Source organism: Urtica dioica, chromosome 4 (genome assembly GCF_054948205.1).
Source record: "Urtica dioica subsp. dioica isolate 48M chromosome 4, U.dioica_male_clone48M_v1_H2, whole genome shotgun sequence".
Lineage (NCBI taxonomy): Eukaryota > Viridiplantae > Streptophyta > Magnoliopsida > Rosales > Urticaceae > Urtica > Urtica dioica.
The window spans coordinates 979,250-998,315 of NC_142759.1; the positions used below are offsets into that span (position 1 = coordinate 979,250).

The window sequence follows — 19,066 nt, forward strand, 5'->3', positions numbered from 1 at the left end:
GTCATCGGGCCGAGGTTGAGTGGATCTTTCCATCAACCATTGGTTTTTCTGAAAGAGCTTTATGTGTGCTCGATTTATATTGTGCTCGTCGATCTTCCTCTTGTCGAAAGCATGCACAAATCGTACGATCATCGGAACTTAGTGTTAGTTTCACTTCGATTTAGGTTTGAGGTGTTCCATGTACTGATGTGTTATTCTCCTGCATTGATGGGTTTTGTTACCCAATTTTAATGAAAATTCCGTTAAATTAAAAAAAAAAAAAAAAGAGATGTCAAAAGTCAGCTTAATAATAATGTAAGTATAAAAAAAAGTTGATATTAAAAAGTCTGTTGACCTAAGAATTAAAAAATAAATAACCATTTTTATTTTAATTAAAAAAAACTCATTTGTAATCTTGTATTTATTTTATTTCTGTTTGTTGCTGACGGGATCCCACAAATGACAAACTTTCATGATTTCATGAAGGGAAAATAACACATTTATACCCTGTGTTTTAGTGAAATGTCGAGTTTAACCCTCGGTTTTCAAAAATGTCGAGTTCATACCCTCTGTTTAACTAAAATGACGAAATTATACCCTGAAATGAATAACAGCGTCACAAATTTCACTTTCATTGATATTAACTCTTATATAAGAAAAACCGAATCAAATCTAAATCAGTACCCTAACTTCCAAATTCTCAATTTTGAAATAAAAATAGCCTTAAATTGAAATTAAATAATAAAACTCATACCTTCTAGGAGATGACTTCATTCCGTGTTCGAATTGTAACTCTAAATCATTGATTCTCTGTTCGAATATGCGATTTTGATGACTATCAACTATCGATGTTTACCCATTTGCCTCTTTCTGTGTTCTTCACGATTAAGAGACTGTTGTTTATTTTTTAGTTTTTAAATAAATTACATATATGGTGCGAATGAATAAAGATAATTGGTGTTTATATATAAATATTATAGTCAACGTCAATGAAAAGTCAATAAAAAGAATATTCGTGACACTTTTGTCTATTTCAGGGTATAATTTCGTCATTTTAGTTAAATAGAGGGTATGAACTCGACATTTTTGAAAACCGAAGGTTAAACTCGACATTTCACTAAAACACAGGGTATAAATGTGTTATTTTCCCTTTCATGAAACCCAATAAATTGTTGATAATAATAATAATATAGATTTCTCCTAGCAAGTTGATATATTTATCCCCTGCAAAATAGTCTTCTTCCTACTTTATTCCTTCTTCTGCCCAACTGCCTATTTTTCAATAATCCTATCTCGTCCCTCTCATTAGATACCTTTATTTTTCTTCTTCTAAAATTACTAACATTTCACTGATGCTATAAGCTGCAGAGACTAATGCTATATCAGAATATATGATGATGTGCATAACTCATAGGGAAATGTCTGGACCACCCAAATTGCATATATACGAAGTGTATATATATATATATATATATATATATATATATATATATATATATATATATATATATATATATGAGATTATTCCTATTATATGACTTATACCATGATTTTGGACCAAAATCTACAAAACCCAAATAAATCCTAAGCTATGACTTAATGAAATGAGTAATTACATATTTATCCTTCATATTTAGTTTATTTTTATTAGTTAATTAATAAAACAAAATCAATTATTTAGTTTATATTATGAAAACAAACATCGTTACAAAATTACTCTGCCGTTGAAGCTCCTGGGAACGACGGTCGTCGGAATCTCAGACGCTAAAGTTCCTGGAAATCTCCGACGCTGAAGCTCATGGGAACGACAGTCATGGCCGCCGGAGAGCAGCCCATGGCCATCCCGACAGCGGCGACCTCGAAGTGTCCGCCGGAACAGTCCGCCATGGATTCTGCGTAGAATTTCTGTGGTTTTTAAAGTTAAAAAATAAAGAAAAAACGATTCTCGGGATTCTGGATAATTTTGAAAAGTTTATGAAAAATTTTGGGTTTTCGTTGAAGATTTATTGACATTGATATCAATAAACATGCATTTTTATTGACATTAATGTCAATAAATCTTCAACGATTATGGGAAATTCCGTTGAAGATTTATTGACATTGATGTCAATAAATATGCATATTTATTGACATTAATGTCAATAAATCTTCAACGATTCTGAGAAATTCCTTTGAAAATTTATTGGCATTGATGTCAATAAATATGCATTTTTATTGATATTAAAGGATACCAAAGTTTTTCAAATAAGGAGGTATGTGTTTCTCCCAACCTTTCACTTATTTTACATCAAATTTTAGTTATATTAAAGTACCTAAAATCAGAGTATTTGTTGACTTTAATGTCAATAAATACTGTGATTTATTGACTTTAATGTCAATAAACCCTGGGTTTTATTGACTGTGATGTCAATAAATACTTTGATTTATTGACTTTAAAGTCAATAAAATACCTGTGATTTATTGACTTTGATGTCAATAAAATACTGTGATTTATAGACTTTAATGTTAATAAATACTTTGATTTATGAGATTTGTAACTAACTAGGCCACTTAAAACGTTTGATTTGTGATCTAGCCTATGTTTGAAGATTTTTAGGGAAATAGTCAACCGTAACAGGTGGCAAAATATTTTTTACTTTTTTGTCCTTCAATAATTAAGATAGTTTTTTAAAATCATGTTATATTTTTTTTTCCTTTTTTTTGCATGTTAAATTCCTATTTTGTAGAAAGTAGTTACCAAATATTATAATCCACGTTCTCTCTCTCTCTCTCCACAAAATCAGATCTGAGTTTTTTTTTAACCTTCAACATGCCGAGATGACGAGGAAGACGCCGAGGTCGAGGGCCAAGGGGGCAGTCCAGTCGAAGAAGTTATCGCCGATGACGCAGATTGGCCGGAGGCGGTGGAGGAGGTCGGCAAAGGCTCGTCGGAGCCAGATCGACGCCCACAGGAGGCGGTCGACGAGAGCGTAGTGGAGGGAGTCGGTGTTCTCGGAGTCCGGAGGGAGGCCGTGGTCGGCGCTCCGGAAGGGGATCGGGACGAGCCTCACGGCGGTGGTTGGCGGGAGAGACGATCGGAGCTTGGTTAGAGGTGGCCCGACTCTCACTGTTAATTTTTTTTTAATAGTGAATATTTTCGAATGTCAGTCTTTGGAAAAATGTAGAGGTACATATTATTTATTTACAGTTATTTCCATTTATTTCCATTCAGATTACTTAAATGTGGAGAATTAGATAATTTCCAGTAATTTACGTTTATTATTTGTGTTGACAGGTTCTTACACAGTAACGTCAGTCTTGGTGAAGCCGTTCTAGATTAGCGCGTCGCGTGATTAATGGTATCTTTGATAAAATATTTTGTTGAGATTTGTTAGAGGTTTGAGGCTACGTATAACAATTTTAAAATTGTCTGTTATTTTATATTGTTATTGCCTATTATTTAATATAATTATATTCATTGTTTCCATTTGATTAAGTAAAAGGGCAAATTAGTTTATTAATTATTGACACCTAAGCACGTTGGCTATTTCCCTAAAAGTTATGGAACATAGACTGAAAACAAATTCTATAGTTTCAAACTGGCTATTTTGCTACACTGCCCTAGATTTATTGACATCAGTGTCAATAAATACTTTGATTTGTTGACATCAGTTTCAACAAACATTGTGATCCATTAACAAATCTTATTGTATGACATTCATTTCTTCTTAATATAGGTTTGATTCTTAGCATATATGTTATGTGGAGTCTAGAAAGAATCCAAAAGCCACGGTGCTATTCACAGTATAAGTTGTGAAACATAAGTTTGTGGATAATCGGCAAATGAATTGTAAGCCGAAAGAAATCCTCAATAAAAACTAAACATCTCATAGAACCACATAATGTCAATAAAAACTAAACATCTCATAATGTCAATAAAAACTAGTACCACATAATGTCAATAAAAACTAAATATCTCATAGTACCACATAATGTCAATAAAAACTAAACATCTCATAATGTCAATAAAAACTAAACATCTCATAATGTCAATCATCAATGTCGGACATGCATCTATACTCTTGTTTCAAACTGCTGTGCCTGAAAAGGTCGATGACTAGCTTCTGGTGGTACATGACCATGTTCTCTTACTACAAATCCGTCAACGGAAGCCCGTGCATCAAGAACTTTGCGGTCTTAATGACAAACATCTCACAGTCTCTGTTGTTAACATAATACACAATATTATATTTCAATAGACTAATATAATTACTATCTAAAAGTACACATTTATTACTATCGGCTCCATCCCTAAAAAATAAAAATAAAAACTTAGAACATGATAAATTTACCAACAATGTCAATAAACTGTCTGGTTTATTGACATCAATATCAATAAACTGTCTGGTTTATTGACATCAATCTCAATAAACAAGACAGTTTATTGAGATCAATGTCAATAAACAAGACAGTTTATTGAGACCGACGAGAAACACAATTTATTGACATTATAATTACCGCAAAAATCTCCTTAGTGAATGGCTGAGGTTCACAGCCAATTTCAAAATGCATATTTATTGACATCAATGTCAATAAATCTTCAATGAATTTCCCATAATCGTTGAAGATTTATTGACATTAATGTAAAAAAAATGCATATTTATTGACATCAATGTCAATAAATCTTCAAATGAATTTCCCAGAATCGTTGAAGATTTATTGACATTAATGTCAATAAAAATGCATATTTATTGACATCAATGTCAATAAATCTTCAACGAAAACCCATGAACGTTGAAGATTTATTGACATAAATGTGAATAAAAATGCATATTTATTGACATCAATGGCAATAAATCTTCAACGAAAACCCAAAAATTTTCATAAACTTTTCAAAATTTTCCAGAATCCCGAGAATCGTTTTTACTTTGTTTTTTAACTTCAAAAACCACATAAATTCAACGACTTAAACACTTTTAATATGACCAAATTTTTTTCATGAAAATCTCTAACCCTAAACTGAAAAGACAAACAGAAAAAACAAATATGAACCCAAACAAAGATGACAGACTGAAAAACGAAAGAGAGAGTGGAAGAGAGATGAACTCAAACCTTATTTCCTTGAGTTGAAGCAAAGAGAGAGACGTGAGACGTGAGAGAATGAGAGAGGGATTTGGACGTGAGAGAAGACACATAGACATGAAATGCGCAGGAAAAGAGAGGGAAGAGAGAGCGACGTGAATAACTCATCCCTTTAATCCAAAAATAAAAAAAGAAAGTCAAATAATTAAATAAGAAAGAAAATCAAATATTATTTAAAGTAATGATATTTTTGTATTTAGTGAAAATAGGTAGTCATAGTTTATGATTTATTTGGGTTTAGTAGATTTTGGTCCAAAATTTTGGTACACGTCATAGAATAGGAATAATCTCTATATATATATTGTAATTTGTACTTAAATGTTAAATATCAATTTGATTATACATCAAATCGATATTGAACATTTAAGTACAAATTACAATATAATTTTTACATCATACATCAAATCGATATTGAACATTTAAGTACAAATTACAATATATAATCTTTAAATGTCAATAATGCGTTTCCTAAGAATTGAACTTTCGTCCTCTCACAAAAGTCCTTGACATCCAAGCTACTTATTGGAAAACTATTAGAGATCAAATATTTTTCATATGCGTCGTTTATGTCCAGTAAACGATAAGTACGATATGTTGTTTTTTCTTTATTTCTTTCATTGTATTTTCATTTATTTCCTTATTGTCTCGTGGCTATATAAAGCCTTTTACTTGTATATTTCTCAAGAAGATTGGAATAAATATTTTCACTCTCAATCATTTTTATCTTGGGAGTTAGTTTTTCCCCAATTTTCAGATCCAATTTATATCTATCATAACCTAGAAATGTGATAAAAACGAAAGTATAAAATTGAAACCCCTATAATTCACGAAAAAGAAGATAGAGAACTTGTGTAGATATAAAGAAAATTTGTAACTTAAATATAGATAAAGATAAGGATCAACTATATTTATTTTGCGGTGAAGAGTTTACGATAAGGTATCAATAAATAAAATAAGCATGTGAAGATTACTAAAAAAATGTTATATGTGTCGAATTAATTTTCTTCTTATCTAACGCTATTATTTTTTAATATAAAAAATTGAATGTGACGTAAATCGAGAGTAGGGGCTTAAACCTCGGATGGTTTTCATGTTCGGACAGCTGATGTGGCACTTCATTGGCGGCCTGACTATTTTCAATAATCAAGCGATAAGCGCTTTGACATTAACAAATTAATAATTGATGTATTTTTACTTTTTATTATTTTTATGTCTTAGATATACAATACAGCTATCATTTTTCAAAGCAATAAATGCAAATTAACAAAAACAAAAGAGTTGACAACAAAATTAGAACCCAAAATTATTTTAAAAAACAAAAATAAAAGAGAGATGGGTGGTAATACTCTAATAATAATAATAATAATAATAATAATAAGGGGGAAAAATATCACGGATTTAGCATTGCATGAGTATAATGTACACACGGAAATGATAGTTAACTACAACATAATAAAAATTTGAAATTTATTCCCAATCAATATAATGTATGATGTAACATCGCAATATTTTTCTATTTTATGTACCTTATATACTAAATGGGGGAAATTTAATATATAGGATATTCGAAATAACCTCTCTCTGAAAACACAACCTTGGTTTTCTTTTTCAAAAACCTTAGAACTTATTCTATAGCGCCGTCACCGCTCCCTCCTAGGTCTCGGACGCCCGTTGAGGCTCTGACCTGAGAGGGAGGCAAAGCTTAACTTTTTTCTCTCTCGAATCACCATATATTTTTTCTTAGATTTTCTTTATTTTTTCTCGATTGCTTATGTTTAGCCTTCTTCGTCAGTGTTTCATCCCCCTTTCGAATCAGAGATGCTCATTATTGGGTCTCATCAGCTATTTAATCTTGAAAACAAAATTTTACAGGATCTCCTTTTGTGATGTTTATACGAGTACGCGTGTGTTATTCTCCTCCATTATTTTATTCATGACTGATTCTGAAGATTTTAAAGAATATACATCTGCAACTTTCAATTGTTGTCAGATATATTTCAAATGTTTTCGAAACACACATTAACTATGTGTATATAACTACTTCATTTTGTATAATGGAAGGTGTTCAATTCCTTATGATGTGTTTTGTGTTTTGAAAAGCGGTATTATTCAAGAAGTTGTTCAAAAGTTTGTATGTGTCAGTATGTCCATAAGTTTGGTGGTGCAGGTTGGCACTCGGTGGCGACTGCTTCTCTCAACGGAAGCAGCTTATACCGACCATTTATTGTCGATAAACTCGAGGATGAGCTCCGTTTCTTCGTTGCCATCTTCACGGTGGTGGAGGAATGTCGTTTCTCAAGCCAGATCGAGGTGATTGAGAACCCGGACTAGCCGTCATCTCTGTATTGATTTGAGCTTTCTGTTAAATTTTGATCTATACATACTGAAGAATTATCTTTCTTATGGTCATCGGACCCTCGTTGAGTGGATCTTTCCGTTAATCAATATAGACATTTTGAAAAAGCTTTATGAGTGCTCGATGTTCAATGTGTTGTCATCTCTTTCATTTATCGGAAGTTTGCACAAAATGAGCGAATATCTGTACTTAGTTTTAGATCCACTCCGACTTAAGTCTATGATGTCGTTTGTAAGATGTTATTCTCCTGTATTTGATGATTTTTTTTTACCCAATATCTAATGAAAGTTCCGTGCATTTTTCTAAAAATATTAAATGGGGGAAAATACGTGTAAGTAGATCCCAGAATAAAATCATAATAATAGAATATCATTTTCACGACAGCATAGCGGTGACGTCCTTCATTATTTGTATTTTATCAGTATGTTGAATTATGGTCTGTTATGTTGTCCGAAATTCGAACTCCAATTATCTCTGATAAATTTTTATTAGCATTTTTTTTTGTTAAGCTTCATTAACTTATAGCACTAAAAAAAGTCGTAAATCCCTTAAAATATGTAGTAGGAAAACATTTTTTTTTCTTAAAATTTTGTAATATAAATTTCTTGATTGTTTTTTCGAAATTAGGTACTTCGGAGTTGACACGACTTGAATTAACGAACGTATTATAAATGCTACTTCTCCAAACATGGATCATCGCTATTCATTAATGCATATTTAAAAGAGAAAAATAAAATTAATGCTAATTTTATTTACAGTTACAATTTGATACCTAATGTGTATTTTTAAATTTTATACTTTTTAATTTGTGTTACAATTTTATAGATATTGTTTATTTTTAAATTGGTATATTCTAAAACACAAATTTAAATACGAAATAGTAAAGGGTGTATTTTAATTATAGTTTAGACATTTTTTAAGCTCAACTTTGTTGTCTTTTGTGAGAATTGAACCTACAACTTCCACTTTAGAGGTGATGTAGAATTACCAACTAAGTTATATATATATATATTGATTAATATAAACAAATTAATTTTGTTAAGCAAATTTGTAAAAATATAAAAAAAGTAAATGATCAAAACTAATATTTTAAAAAATATATTTGAAAATATTATTCGAAATAGAAGTAAAATAAAGAAGAGTTCGAGATGTAAAACATTATTTTTGGAGGAAACATTTAAAGACATTAATTTACCCTAAAATAAAATAAATACACCAAGGATCAAATTTGTTGTGGAGTAAACAGATAATAAAGGCAAAATAATAATTTCTTTTTTTAAGTCATCACATGCTTAAAAAAAAACACCACTCCCCTTTCCGAAACTAGGGTTTTAGAAACCCTTTCTCTTCTCAGCCGCCGCCCACTCCCCCAGGCAACGGCCATCGCCCTCGTTTAACGGCGGCAATGCTAAGTCTTGTGGGGAGGCATGTTTAATCTCTAGCCGATTTGCTACATCTTTTCTTTTCATTTTTTTTTTTGCTTTCCTTCCCCACGCCCCGGTCTGCAAATCCGGCGGGGTCCTTCTCCGGCGGTGTACCTAATCGCCGAGTTATGCCGTCTCTTCCCTTGGACGTTCGGTTTTTTTGCTGTTGGTGTTGGTCTTTTCAGGTGGCGTGGTGGAGCTCGATGTCGCCCCAGCCTCAGGCGACCCTCGGCGCTCCCTCAGACCCGGCCATCCCCGATCTATCACTCCTCACCGACGTGGCTGCTAATCTCCGACGCTCCTCGATGAAGCGCTCCGTCAAAGCCCATCCTCGGTCTTGGCTTCCGTCCTCACAGGGTGATACCTTTTCAGATCGACGCCCCTCGTCGATCTCGGTCTTATCTTCTTTATCCGGTGAGGTCGAAGAAAGTCTAGATGAGCGCTACTTTTCTCTCATGTGGCCCGGCCTTGCGTCGTCGACACTGTTTTGGTTGGAGAGTGGTAGTTGTGGCTCGTCGACGTTCGCGACGCGGCCGTGCTCGCTGCAGATCTTGGGTGCGGGTGTTCGCCTTTTTTTTAGTTTGTTTCAGTTTTAGTTTTTTAGTTTGTTATTTTGATGTTGGCATGGACCATTCATTTTCTTGCTTTGCTTTGTTTTGTGTTGGACTCAGATTAGCCGTAGTTCCCTCTCCCGTAGTGGATTTCCTGTTAGGTTTTTATCTATGCAGGTTGAAGAGCCACCCTATTCGTGGTTTTCGGACCAAGTTTGGTTGGATTTTTCCATCACCATTCTTTGGGTTTTTTAACGAGCCTCTTGTGTGCTTGTAATTCTTCCCGTTGTCGGAAGTTTGCACATACCGTACTTTTACCGGAAGTTAGTGTTAGATCCACCTCGACTTAGGTCTTCGTAATCCATGTACTAAGGTGTTATTCTCCTGTATTGATGGGTTTTTTTACCCGATTTTAATGAAAAATCCGTACTATTAAAAAAAAAAAAAAAGTCATCACATGCTTAACACATGACTAGTTAACAGACTTTTTTTTGACAAAAAAAGTTGACGAAAAGACTAAAATGAACTAAAATTAAAGTTCAAATAACAATCAACAAAAATTTTATAATTCAGGGACCGACACACACAACTAGGATAGTATAGGGGCCAACTATGTTATTTATTAAAAAAAAATGATAAAGAAGAAACAATTGATGCAAAATTTTATTAAAAATCATTCAACGGAAATCTTCTTTGGCACGGGTCACGATCACGAACGATCCACTCACATTGTGACACGTGTCACAATGTGAGTGGATCGTTCGGTGGTCGTGACCCGTGCCGAATAGCAATGCTCATCATTCAATGGGTAAAGTATATAGGTCCCGCACACAGAGAGGAGAGAAGGTGGAGAGTATGACACACACCTACGTCCCTAATAGATATAGCCTAAAATATGGAAAGGTAATCAAAATTAACGGCCTGTAATGTAAGTAAACAATAACCTGCTACCAAAAAAATAAAAATATCTTTAAAGTATCAACGTCTATCTTTTACTTGTGGCGAATAGACGCTGACTGACAGCTTTTGTTTTTTTATCTCTAGCGAATCTCAACACAAAAAATTACCCATAAAGGAAGGTTGCAGGAATTTTAATCCAACGTTTCTATGATATAATATATATTTTTCTGACACAAAATGAGTTATAAAGTTAATTAGAACCTAATCGATTAAACACATTTGAAAGGAAATCTGTTAACATCAACAAAATTAATTATTTATAACTTAAAATAGACTTAATTCCCCAAAAATAATTAGCAAAACAATAAATAAATAAAATTATATTTTTCACTTATTGAAGTGATATTTGTATTAACTTGTAATACTATTTTTAGATTAATTAAGATAAAATCCAAATAAAGTATTAGGATTGATAAAAAAATGGCCAAATCACTTACATGTAAAAAAATTATTTTGCATATCGTGAATATGGGATGGTGATAATTAATCTTAAAATAAAATTAAGTCAAATAGAATTGTAAACAATAGAAAAAACAGATTAAAAATTATATTTATAATAATTAAATACATAAGGTTTTGAAAGATTAAGTTTGAAAACAAATATTGTAGGTTATTTGACATGTTGTGCATTACATATAAACCTATGTTAAGAATGAATAATATAAATGACTAATTAATAATAAAATTGACCACGAAAACCAACTCGATATTACTCATAAGGTCGAGAACATCTCGACCATAATGTACTTCAAGAACCCTGAGCATCTCGAAAATGTTTCGAAGTCTTAAAGAAGGATATCATTGCATCGACCTAACTTCGTTTAACAAGTCGAATTACATTAAATTTGAAGCTTTTTTTTTATTTTTTTTAATTTTTTTTTTTTTTTTTTATGGAGTTATCAACGAGACACGTACATTAGAAACAATTGTAAGATGTTTACAATTTCAAACGTTTTTAGAATTGATGGATTAATTGTATAATAACTCGACAATCATTATAACATTTGAATCGTTCGGATTTTGATAATATTTTATCTCAACGTCTGTAAAAGAGTACGTATGTAAAGAAATTTTTTTTCACTCCATGTGTGTGTTAAAAAATTCGATTTATGTAAATTTTGAATAAAAATTGTGCACCAAAGCTAAATCATTGATTTTTTTTTTTGGAAGGCAGCTTCGCTGCAATGGGGATTGAAATCACGACATCCACACAGGAGGTGGTGTGGAATTACCACTAGACTATTCTAGGTACCACTATGTTATTCTAGGCTAAATCATCGATGTTAAACTGACATATTCTCAATAGAGTTATTTTTTATTTTTAAAATCTTTGAGTGGGAAATGACATTTTCTCTAACTTAGACACATAATAACGTCTCACCTTTTTTTTCTTTGGCCGATCTCGTCAGATTCACTGTATGTATCAAATTTCCAGCGACGAAGGGTGAATTCAATAAAAAAAAAAAAATATTGGATTACTAGAAATAGAAATAGAGCTTAATAAGTAATTACTAAAGCAAATCTGGCTAGTTATTGAGCTCTATACAAACAAGCTGCTATACAAAAATAAAAAGGGAAAATAAAAGATATGTATGTGTGTATTACGGAGTTTGATTACGTGGGGATGTGGACCAGCAGATTGAGGCTTGATCATCAGTCTCGTGTTGTGGGTTTTTTTGGAATTTTGCATTTATCGGGTCATAACCATAGTTAGTATTTAACCAGGGTTAGACTCAACCATGGTTAAGCAACCCTTTATAAGCCTGCCCACGAACCGTTTCATACCATCATTCGCTTCAATACTCATTTCGTTTCCTTGCAAAACTGCCAATTTCATGATCCCTCATTCTGTTCTTTCTTATTATTATTTCCTTTAATTATTATTATTATTATTATTGTTATTACTATCAGTAGTACCTCCCTCGGGAAAATTCTTATTTCCCACCCTCAAGTCTCAAAGGTTCTCTCTCTCTCTCTCTCTCTCTCTCACACACACACACACACACACACACACACACACACACATATGAATTCAAGTAAATTATTGAACCTCATTTTGATCCCCGTTTTAAAAAATAAATAGAAAATTCACATTCTACCCCAGGCACGAAGATAATTTAGATCTGCCATATTAAATATCAATGAAAAACTTAATAGTTAATAAATATCAAGAAACTTTATTTTTATTAAATAAAGTACTAATAAAAAAAACTTTTCTTTCCAGATCTTCCAAGCAATTTAAACACGTGGCACATTACTATACTATGACGTTGATGTTAAACGAGTCCGAAATAATAATAATAATAATTATTATCATCAACAACTTCTTACATATTGGTGACGTGGCAATTTACAGATGGCAGACAACGAAAGCGGAGAGTTCAGCTTCGGGAAGCCAGCCCCGGCGGCTCCGGCAGCGGCGGCGGCGAGGAACGGTCTGACGAGGATCACGACGGCGAAGAAGAACAACGGGATGTGCCACGACGACAGTGGACCACCGGTGAAAGCTCAGACGATCGACGAGCTTCACTCTCTCCAGAAGAAGCGATCGACTCCGACGACTCCGATCAAAGGCAACGCCGTCGCCGAGGAAGATCGGCAGAAGCAACAGCTTCAGTCCATTAGGTATATATATCTACATGTGTATGTATGTATGTATTGAATATTGATGATGATATTGCTTAACTTAAATTGGACGAGCAAATGGGTAACGTGTGATATGTTTTGAAAAGAAAGCGTACGATTGAAGATGGAAATAGAATAGCATTAGAGAAGAGGGGATGAAAAGTGGGACCCACTTATGTTATATTTATTTAATTTAATATATTTAGTGGGGCCCACCGTCTCTCCGGGTATTGTTTTGCGTGCCAGTCTCTAAACAACGCGGTTTTAGGATACGGTTTTGGCCTACTACTATATTATGGGTTGGAATTGCATTTATTTAGGAAAAGAGATGTTTAATGTAAATTTGTGCTTTTATTCATTTTGTTTGAGAGGTTTTGTGGAATAATGATCGATTATAAATTTAAAACTAGCTTAAATTTTGAAAGACTTAGAAAATTGAAAAATATAAACAACTGTAAATATATATTTTAATATCTACAAGATTACATCGTATAATTTTGTCCTCGATTACTTTGATCTTGAAAGTTATTTTGATCCACAAAATCAATTCTTTTTGTTTGAGAATATTTGATACCATTAAGATAGAAAATAAAGTTCCTGGTTGGTTTACCAGTTGTATATTTTTCAATTTCCTCTTTTGTTTAACTAAAAAAAATTCAATTAATATCTGGTTTTATTCAAATGAAGTTATTAATACAATATTTCTAAATTAGTGTATTGGGAAACTTGGACACGACTCATTGTCATGTGCCCATACGACTCTAGCAACAATCTAGCTTAGTCAATGTTTTATAATCATTATAAAATAACTCAAATTAAGCATTTGTGTTTTACCATCTAGCCTAATTTAAAAAATGTGAAATATTTGACCATCTAGCCTATCTTTCTAAATTTCTCTTCATTTAATATATTTTGGTACGTATTAAAATAAATACTAGAGATTTGCTTTATTGTATTGATAATTAAATTGATGAGTAACGCAGTGCGTCACTGGCATCGCTGACTCGGGAGACTGGGCCGAATGTGGTGAAGGGTGACCCGGCGAGGCAGGCTGAGACGCCGAAAGTCTCACACGTGTCACAACACCATTACTTCACTCCCACCATCACAGTCAGTGACAGCTCTCTCAAGTTCACCCACGTCCTCTACAATCTCTCTCCTGCCGGTACGTTATTATTTATAGCCCCTTAATTATTCTCATTAGTTTAATTATTTATGACGATTTAATACTAATCGTGATATACCACTTTTATTCAATAGATTATTGAATAATCTATTGATTTTTCACAAATAGTGATTTTCCACTTTTATTCAACTATTAAATGAAATGACGATGTCCACTGAGAATATTTCTGACTTTATTATTTTCTGGTAAACTTGATAAATTGTGCAGAGCTATATGAGCAGGCAATACAGTCTGAGAAAGGGTCGTTTATAACATCCAACGGCGCGTTGGCCACACTCTCCGGAGCCAAAACCGGGCGATCGCCCAGAGACAAGCGCGTGGTCAAAGATGCGACCACCGAACATGACCTTTGGTGGGGAAAGTAAGTTTTTTATTTTTATTTTTTAATACAGCACTCGTATAAATTGATTATATTTAAATTATTAATTTTAATTTTTTTTTTGTTTGGCTCAGAGGTTCACCAAACATAGAAATGGACGAGCATACGTTCATGGTGAACAGAGAGAGAGCTGTGGACTATTTGAACTCCCTGGACAAGGTCATCTTCTAATTCTTTTTTTAGCCTCAAATGTCATTATAATGTCATATATATATAGAGTACCAATACATATATGTATATATAATGAATACAATTTTTATTTTGTCAATTGGTGATGGCGAAATGGAATAAACGGAATATTTATTGTCGTTTACTTGGCAAAACTTGTCGTTTACTAAATAATGTCCTTATCCACACCACGTCCCTTTCAAGCGGTGCAATTTATTACAATACAAGGGGTGTTTCTGTCTTATCAAATTTGGAACCAAGCTCAGCACATAATAAATAGTATTTGTCTGGTACTGCATTTGAAGAACATGCACGTATGTAATACTTTCCGGGAATTTGTCTTCTTTGTCACAAAAGATCGATAGATATTCGGCAGAATTGGTTCTTAATGGATAACTTTAAAAACCAACACGCTAATTATTTAATTAGATCATTGCGTGAGATTTCATTTATTGTTGTTTGACTAAGCTATATTTTACTACTAATCACGTTTATGTTTTAGACTTCAGCAGAGCTGTCTTGCATAAATTTTCTCTATTAATAAAAAAGTCTAATTGTTTGGTGACTTGCTAAAAGATTAAAAACTATCCCATTTTTTGTTTCTTTTAATATATATTTATATATATTCAGGTCTTTGTGAACGACCAATTCCTAAACTGGGACCCAGAAAACAGAATCAAAGTGAGGATTGTATCAGCCAGAGCTTACCACTCTCTCTTCATGCACAACATGTAAGCAAATATTACACAGCCTTGAAATAACCACATAATTATATGTTCACTTTAATCACTCCACTATTTTTAGCATATACCTGATCAAGACTTAAATAACGCAGCTTTCTTTTTTCTATTTAAAAAATCATCAAATTTCATGATCACTTTGTAACAAAGTTGTCACAATAACTGATTATATTTGTGACAACTTTATCACAACACTCAACGTTTGTGACAACATTGTCACAAAGTGATCATAAAAAAAGAAATTCTCCTAAATTGACTTTTTCCTTGTATTCAAAAGTGAAATATAATAAAATGATGTGTATATGTGCGTGTGTGTGTTGATTGCAAAATCTTAAATTGCAAAATAATTGTTAAAAGTGATATATTTCAATTGTGAAACTTTAATACAACAATTGTGACGCTTGGAATTGCAAAATCTTAAATTTCAATTTACTTAAAAAATTAATTTTTTTTTTGCTTTTTTAGTTGATAAATTTGGTTAAATTCCCAATTCACAAAATTGTCAAAAGTGTCATTCTCAAATGAAAAAGAGAAGTCACATTCAATTTCTGATGGATAAAAAAGAATAAATAAACTATTGGTTGGATTGCAGGTGTATCCGGCCGACCCCGGAGGAGCTTGAGGATTTTGGGGACCCGGATTTCACGATATACAACGCGGGTCAATTCCCATGCAACCGATACACTCACTACATGACATCATCGACGAGCATTGACCTGAACTTGGCTCGGAGGGAAATGGTGATTCTGGGGACCCAATACGCCGGAGAGATGAAGAAAGGGCTGTTTGGAGTGATGCACTATCTAATGCCAAAGCGCCGAATCCTCTCTCTCCACTCCGGCTGCAATATGGGCAAGGACGGAGATGTTGCCCTCTTCTTTGGCCTCTCAGGTCTTTTATTTAGATTTTACTGCGTTAATTTGATCTCGATTCACCGAAATTAACTAAAATATTAAAATCAGTTCAAACGAGTTGCTTGCTTACATCTGCCCGTATTTTTTTTTAATTTTGTTATTGTTTGACTTGGGAATTTAGGTACCGGGAAGACGACATTGTCGACGGATCACAATAGGTACTTGATCGGTGACGACGAGCATTGCTGGGGAGACAATGGAGTGTCGAACATAGAGGGCGGTTGCTACGCCAAGACCATCGATCTTTCGAGGGAGAAAGAGCCCGATATTTGGAATGCCATCAAGTTCGGGACTGGTACATAACAAAACTCAACTCCTTATTGGTTTTATTTGTGTTGTCAAGATTAGGAAATCAACATTTTTTTTTCTTTACAGTTCTAGAGAATGTGGTATTTGACGAGCATTCCCGGGAAGTTGACTACTCTGAGAAAACTGTCACAGGTAAACAAACTCCTGATCAACTCTTTTATTGAGCTTACAGATTCAAGTATAATCCATATAAAAAAAAAGGTCAAAACTAAAACCATTGACTAGGTCCAAGATACCTCATCTCTTATTATGAGTCAAGCTTTTGCCAAATTTGCTCTCAACTCTCTTATTATGAGTCGAGTATAATTAATTTATTGTTTGATTGCAGAGAACACCCGGGCGGCGTACCCGATCGAGTACATCCCGAACGCGAAGATCCCATGCGTGGGCCCGCACCCGAAGAACGTGATCTTGCTGGCGTGCGACGCCTTTGGGGTGTTGCCACCTGTCAGCAAGCTCAACCTTGCTCAGACTATGTACCACTTCATCAGTGGCTACACTGCCCTCGTGAGCCATTTTCATTTCATATCATATCATATCGAAAGTGTGTCGATTTTAATACAAAAAATAATAACTAAAGTTTGACCGTGGGCGGTTGACTTTTTACAGGTGGCGGGGACAGAAGATGGAATAAAGGAGCCACAAGCGACGTTCTCGGCCTGCTTCGGGGCCGCGTTCATAATGCTGCACCCGACAAAGTACGCGGCCATGTTGGCCGAGAAAATGCTCAAGCACGGTGCCACCGGCTGGCTCGTCAACACTGGCTGGTCCGGCGGAAGGTAACGAAAATATTATACGCCCGTCGCGTATTAATTTTTTTTATGGGCCATGTTTTAAAAAATCGCAAAATGTTGTCGAATAAACAAAAAAAATTTCAAATTTTTCGGTTTATTCTCTTTAGTTATCGAGAACTAATATATACATATTTATTTTGTGATTTTGGGATGAAGTTATGGGTCGGGGAAGCGGATAAAGCTGACATACACTCGCAAAATCATCGACGCGATTCACTCGGGCAGCCTCCTCGAGGCCACCTACCAAAAAACTCAGGTGTTCGGCCTCGAAATCCCCACCGCTGTCGACGGAGTGCCTTCTGAGATTCTCGACCCTATCAACACCGTAAGTTTCAATTTATTTTCCGACTCGAATTTCGTTTCAATCGGAAATTTTAAATTGGCAATTTTTTTTTTTTTTTTAGTTTTTAAATTTAGATTTTGTTACTTTTGTTGCAAAAAATAATATCCTACTAAATCATATTTATGTATATCTTTTTTATTTTTTGTGTTCTTCAGTGGTCAGACAAGAAGGCGTACAATGAGACAATTCTGAAGCTGGCTGGGCTTTTCAAGAGGAACTTTGAGACCTTCACAAACTACAAGATTGGCAAAGATGACACCCTCACTGAAGAGATTCTCGCTGCTGGCCCAAACTTTTAAATGCCACGTGTCCAATCTGGTAGTTTGGGTTCCAAGAAAGAAGAAAAAGGGTGACGAAGATATAATAAGATGGAAATAAAAATAAATGTTTGTTGTTGGGTGTTTTTCAAGTTTGATTAATTTGTTCCGCTTAGTCTAGTCTCAAATTGTGGGTTTTCTTTAAAGAAGAAGGGAACACGAAGAATGGAAAAAGAACCAAAAAACAAAAAAGTGGGTGTGATTTGTCATTTGTTAACGTATAATGGTTATTGTAATCCGATTCATTACTAGAATGTTTAAAGTCAAAAGTATGGTTCAGTTTTCTGTTTGTAATAATAGTTTACAGCTATTTATGTTTCTGTTTTAAATGAAATGCATTGGTTTTTCTTTCTCTAAAGCCTTTACCAAAAAAAAAAAAAAAAAATAGACAACTGTGTACTTGTCACAGAAGGAAGTTTCTTGGTCAAGTTCCTGATACAAAGTTATATATTGATGTTGCATGGTATGTTTGTTTCTATTTCTTATGCATTATATTTTAGCTAAATGTTTGTTGCTCTGAGTCCGAAATTCCCTTTGTTTTCTTTTCTAACTTTTACATGAATGCATGTAATAGTAAATCGGAACAGAATTCACTTTCATGACCATTTTTTTTTACCAGTTAATGAAAACTGCTTTGAAATAGATAGCCGAAGGATCTTTGTTTAACCAAATTTTGAGAAAGCGATTTCACAACCAATTGCTGAATACGGATAAAAACTGTATTGAAATAATTTAACCGAGCCGATTCAATTGGATGGGTGAAAGTTCGATATTGGCCCGTAAAATGAAACTGAACTTCATTACATACTAATCTTAGTTTCTAATAAGATATGGAACTTTTTTTTAGAGAACAATCGAAAACTCACCAGTCAGAGCATCAAGAATAAAAGAAGGACTTCA

The 19,066-nt window shown here is 33.7% G+C and overlaps 1 protein-coding gene across 1 annotated transcript; it reads left to right on the plus strand.

Annotated features, from left to right (window-relative positions):
* Positions 1–12,177: 12,177 nt before the first annotated feature.
* Positions 12,178–18,518, plus strand: PCK1 (phosphoenolpyruvate carboxykinase 1). Its single transcript, XM_089610980.1, has 13 exons — positions 12,178–12,351; positions 12,748–13,016; positions 14,000–14,181; positions 14,410–14,563; positions 14,656–14,740; positions 15,380–15,480; positions 16,082–16,380; positions 16,525–16,698; positions 16,779–16,844; positions 17,041–17,219; positions 17,322–17,491; positions 17,663–17,831; positions 18,005–18,518. Exons 2-13 carry the CDS (start codon positions 12,748–12,750, stop codon positions 18,146–18,148), a joined length of 1,992 nt encoding a protein of 663 aa, XP_089467106.1. The 5' UTR covers positions 12,178–12,351; the 3' UTR covers positions 18,149–18,518.
* The last annotated feature ends 548 nt before the right edge of the window (positions 18,519–19,066 follow it).

Coding starts and splice junctions, on each gene's coding strand:
- PCK1 (XM_089610980.1), top strand. CDS start 12,748: ATGGCAGACAACGAAAGCGGAGAGTTCAGCTTCGGGAAGCCAGCCCCG. Junction 16,699..16,778: donor TGCCATCAAGTTCGGGACTG/GTACATAACAAA, acceptor TTTTCTTTACAG/TTCTAGAGAATGTGGTATTT. Junction 17,492..17,662: donor ACTGGCTGGTCCGGCGGAAG/GTAACGAAAATA, acceptor TTTGGGATGAAG/TTATGGGTCGGGGAAGCGGA.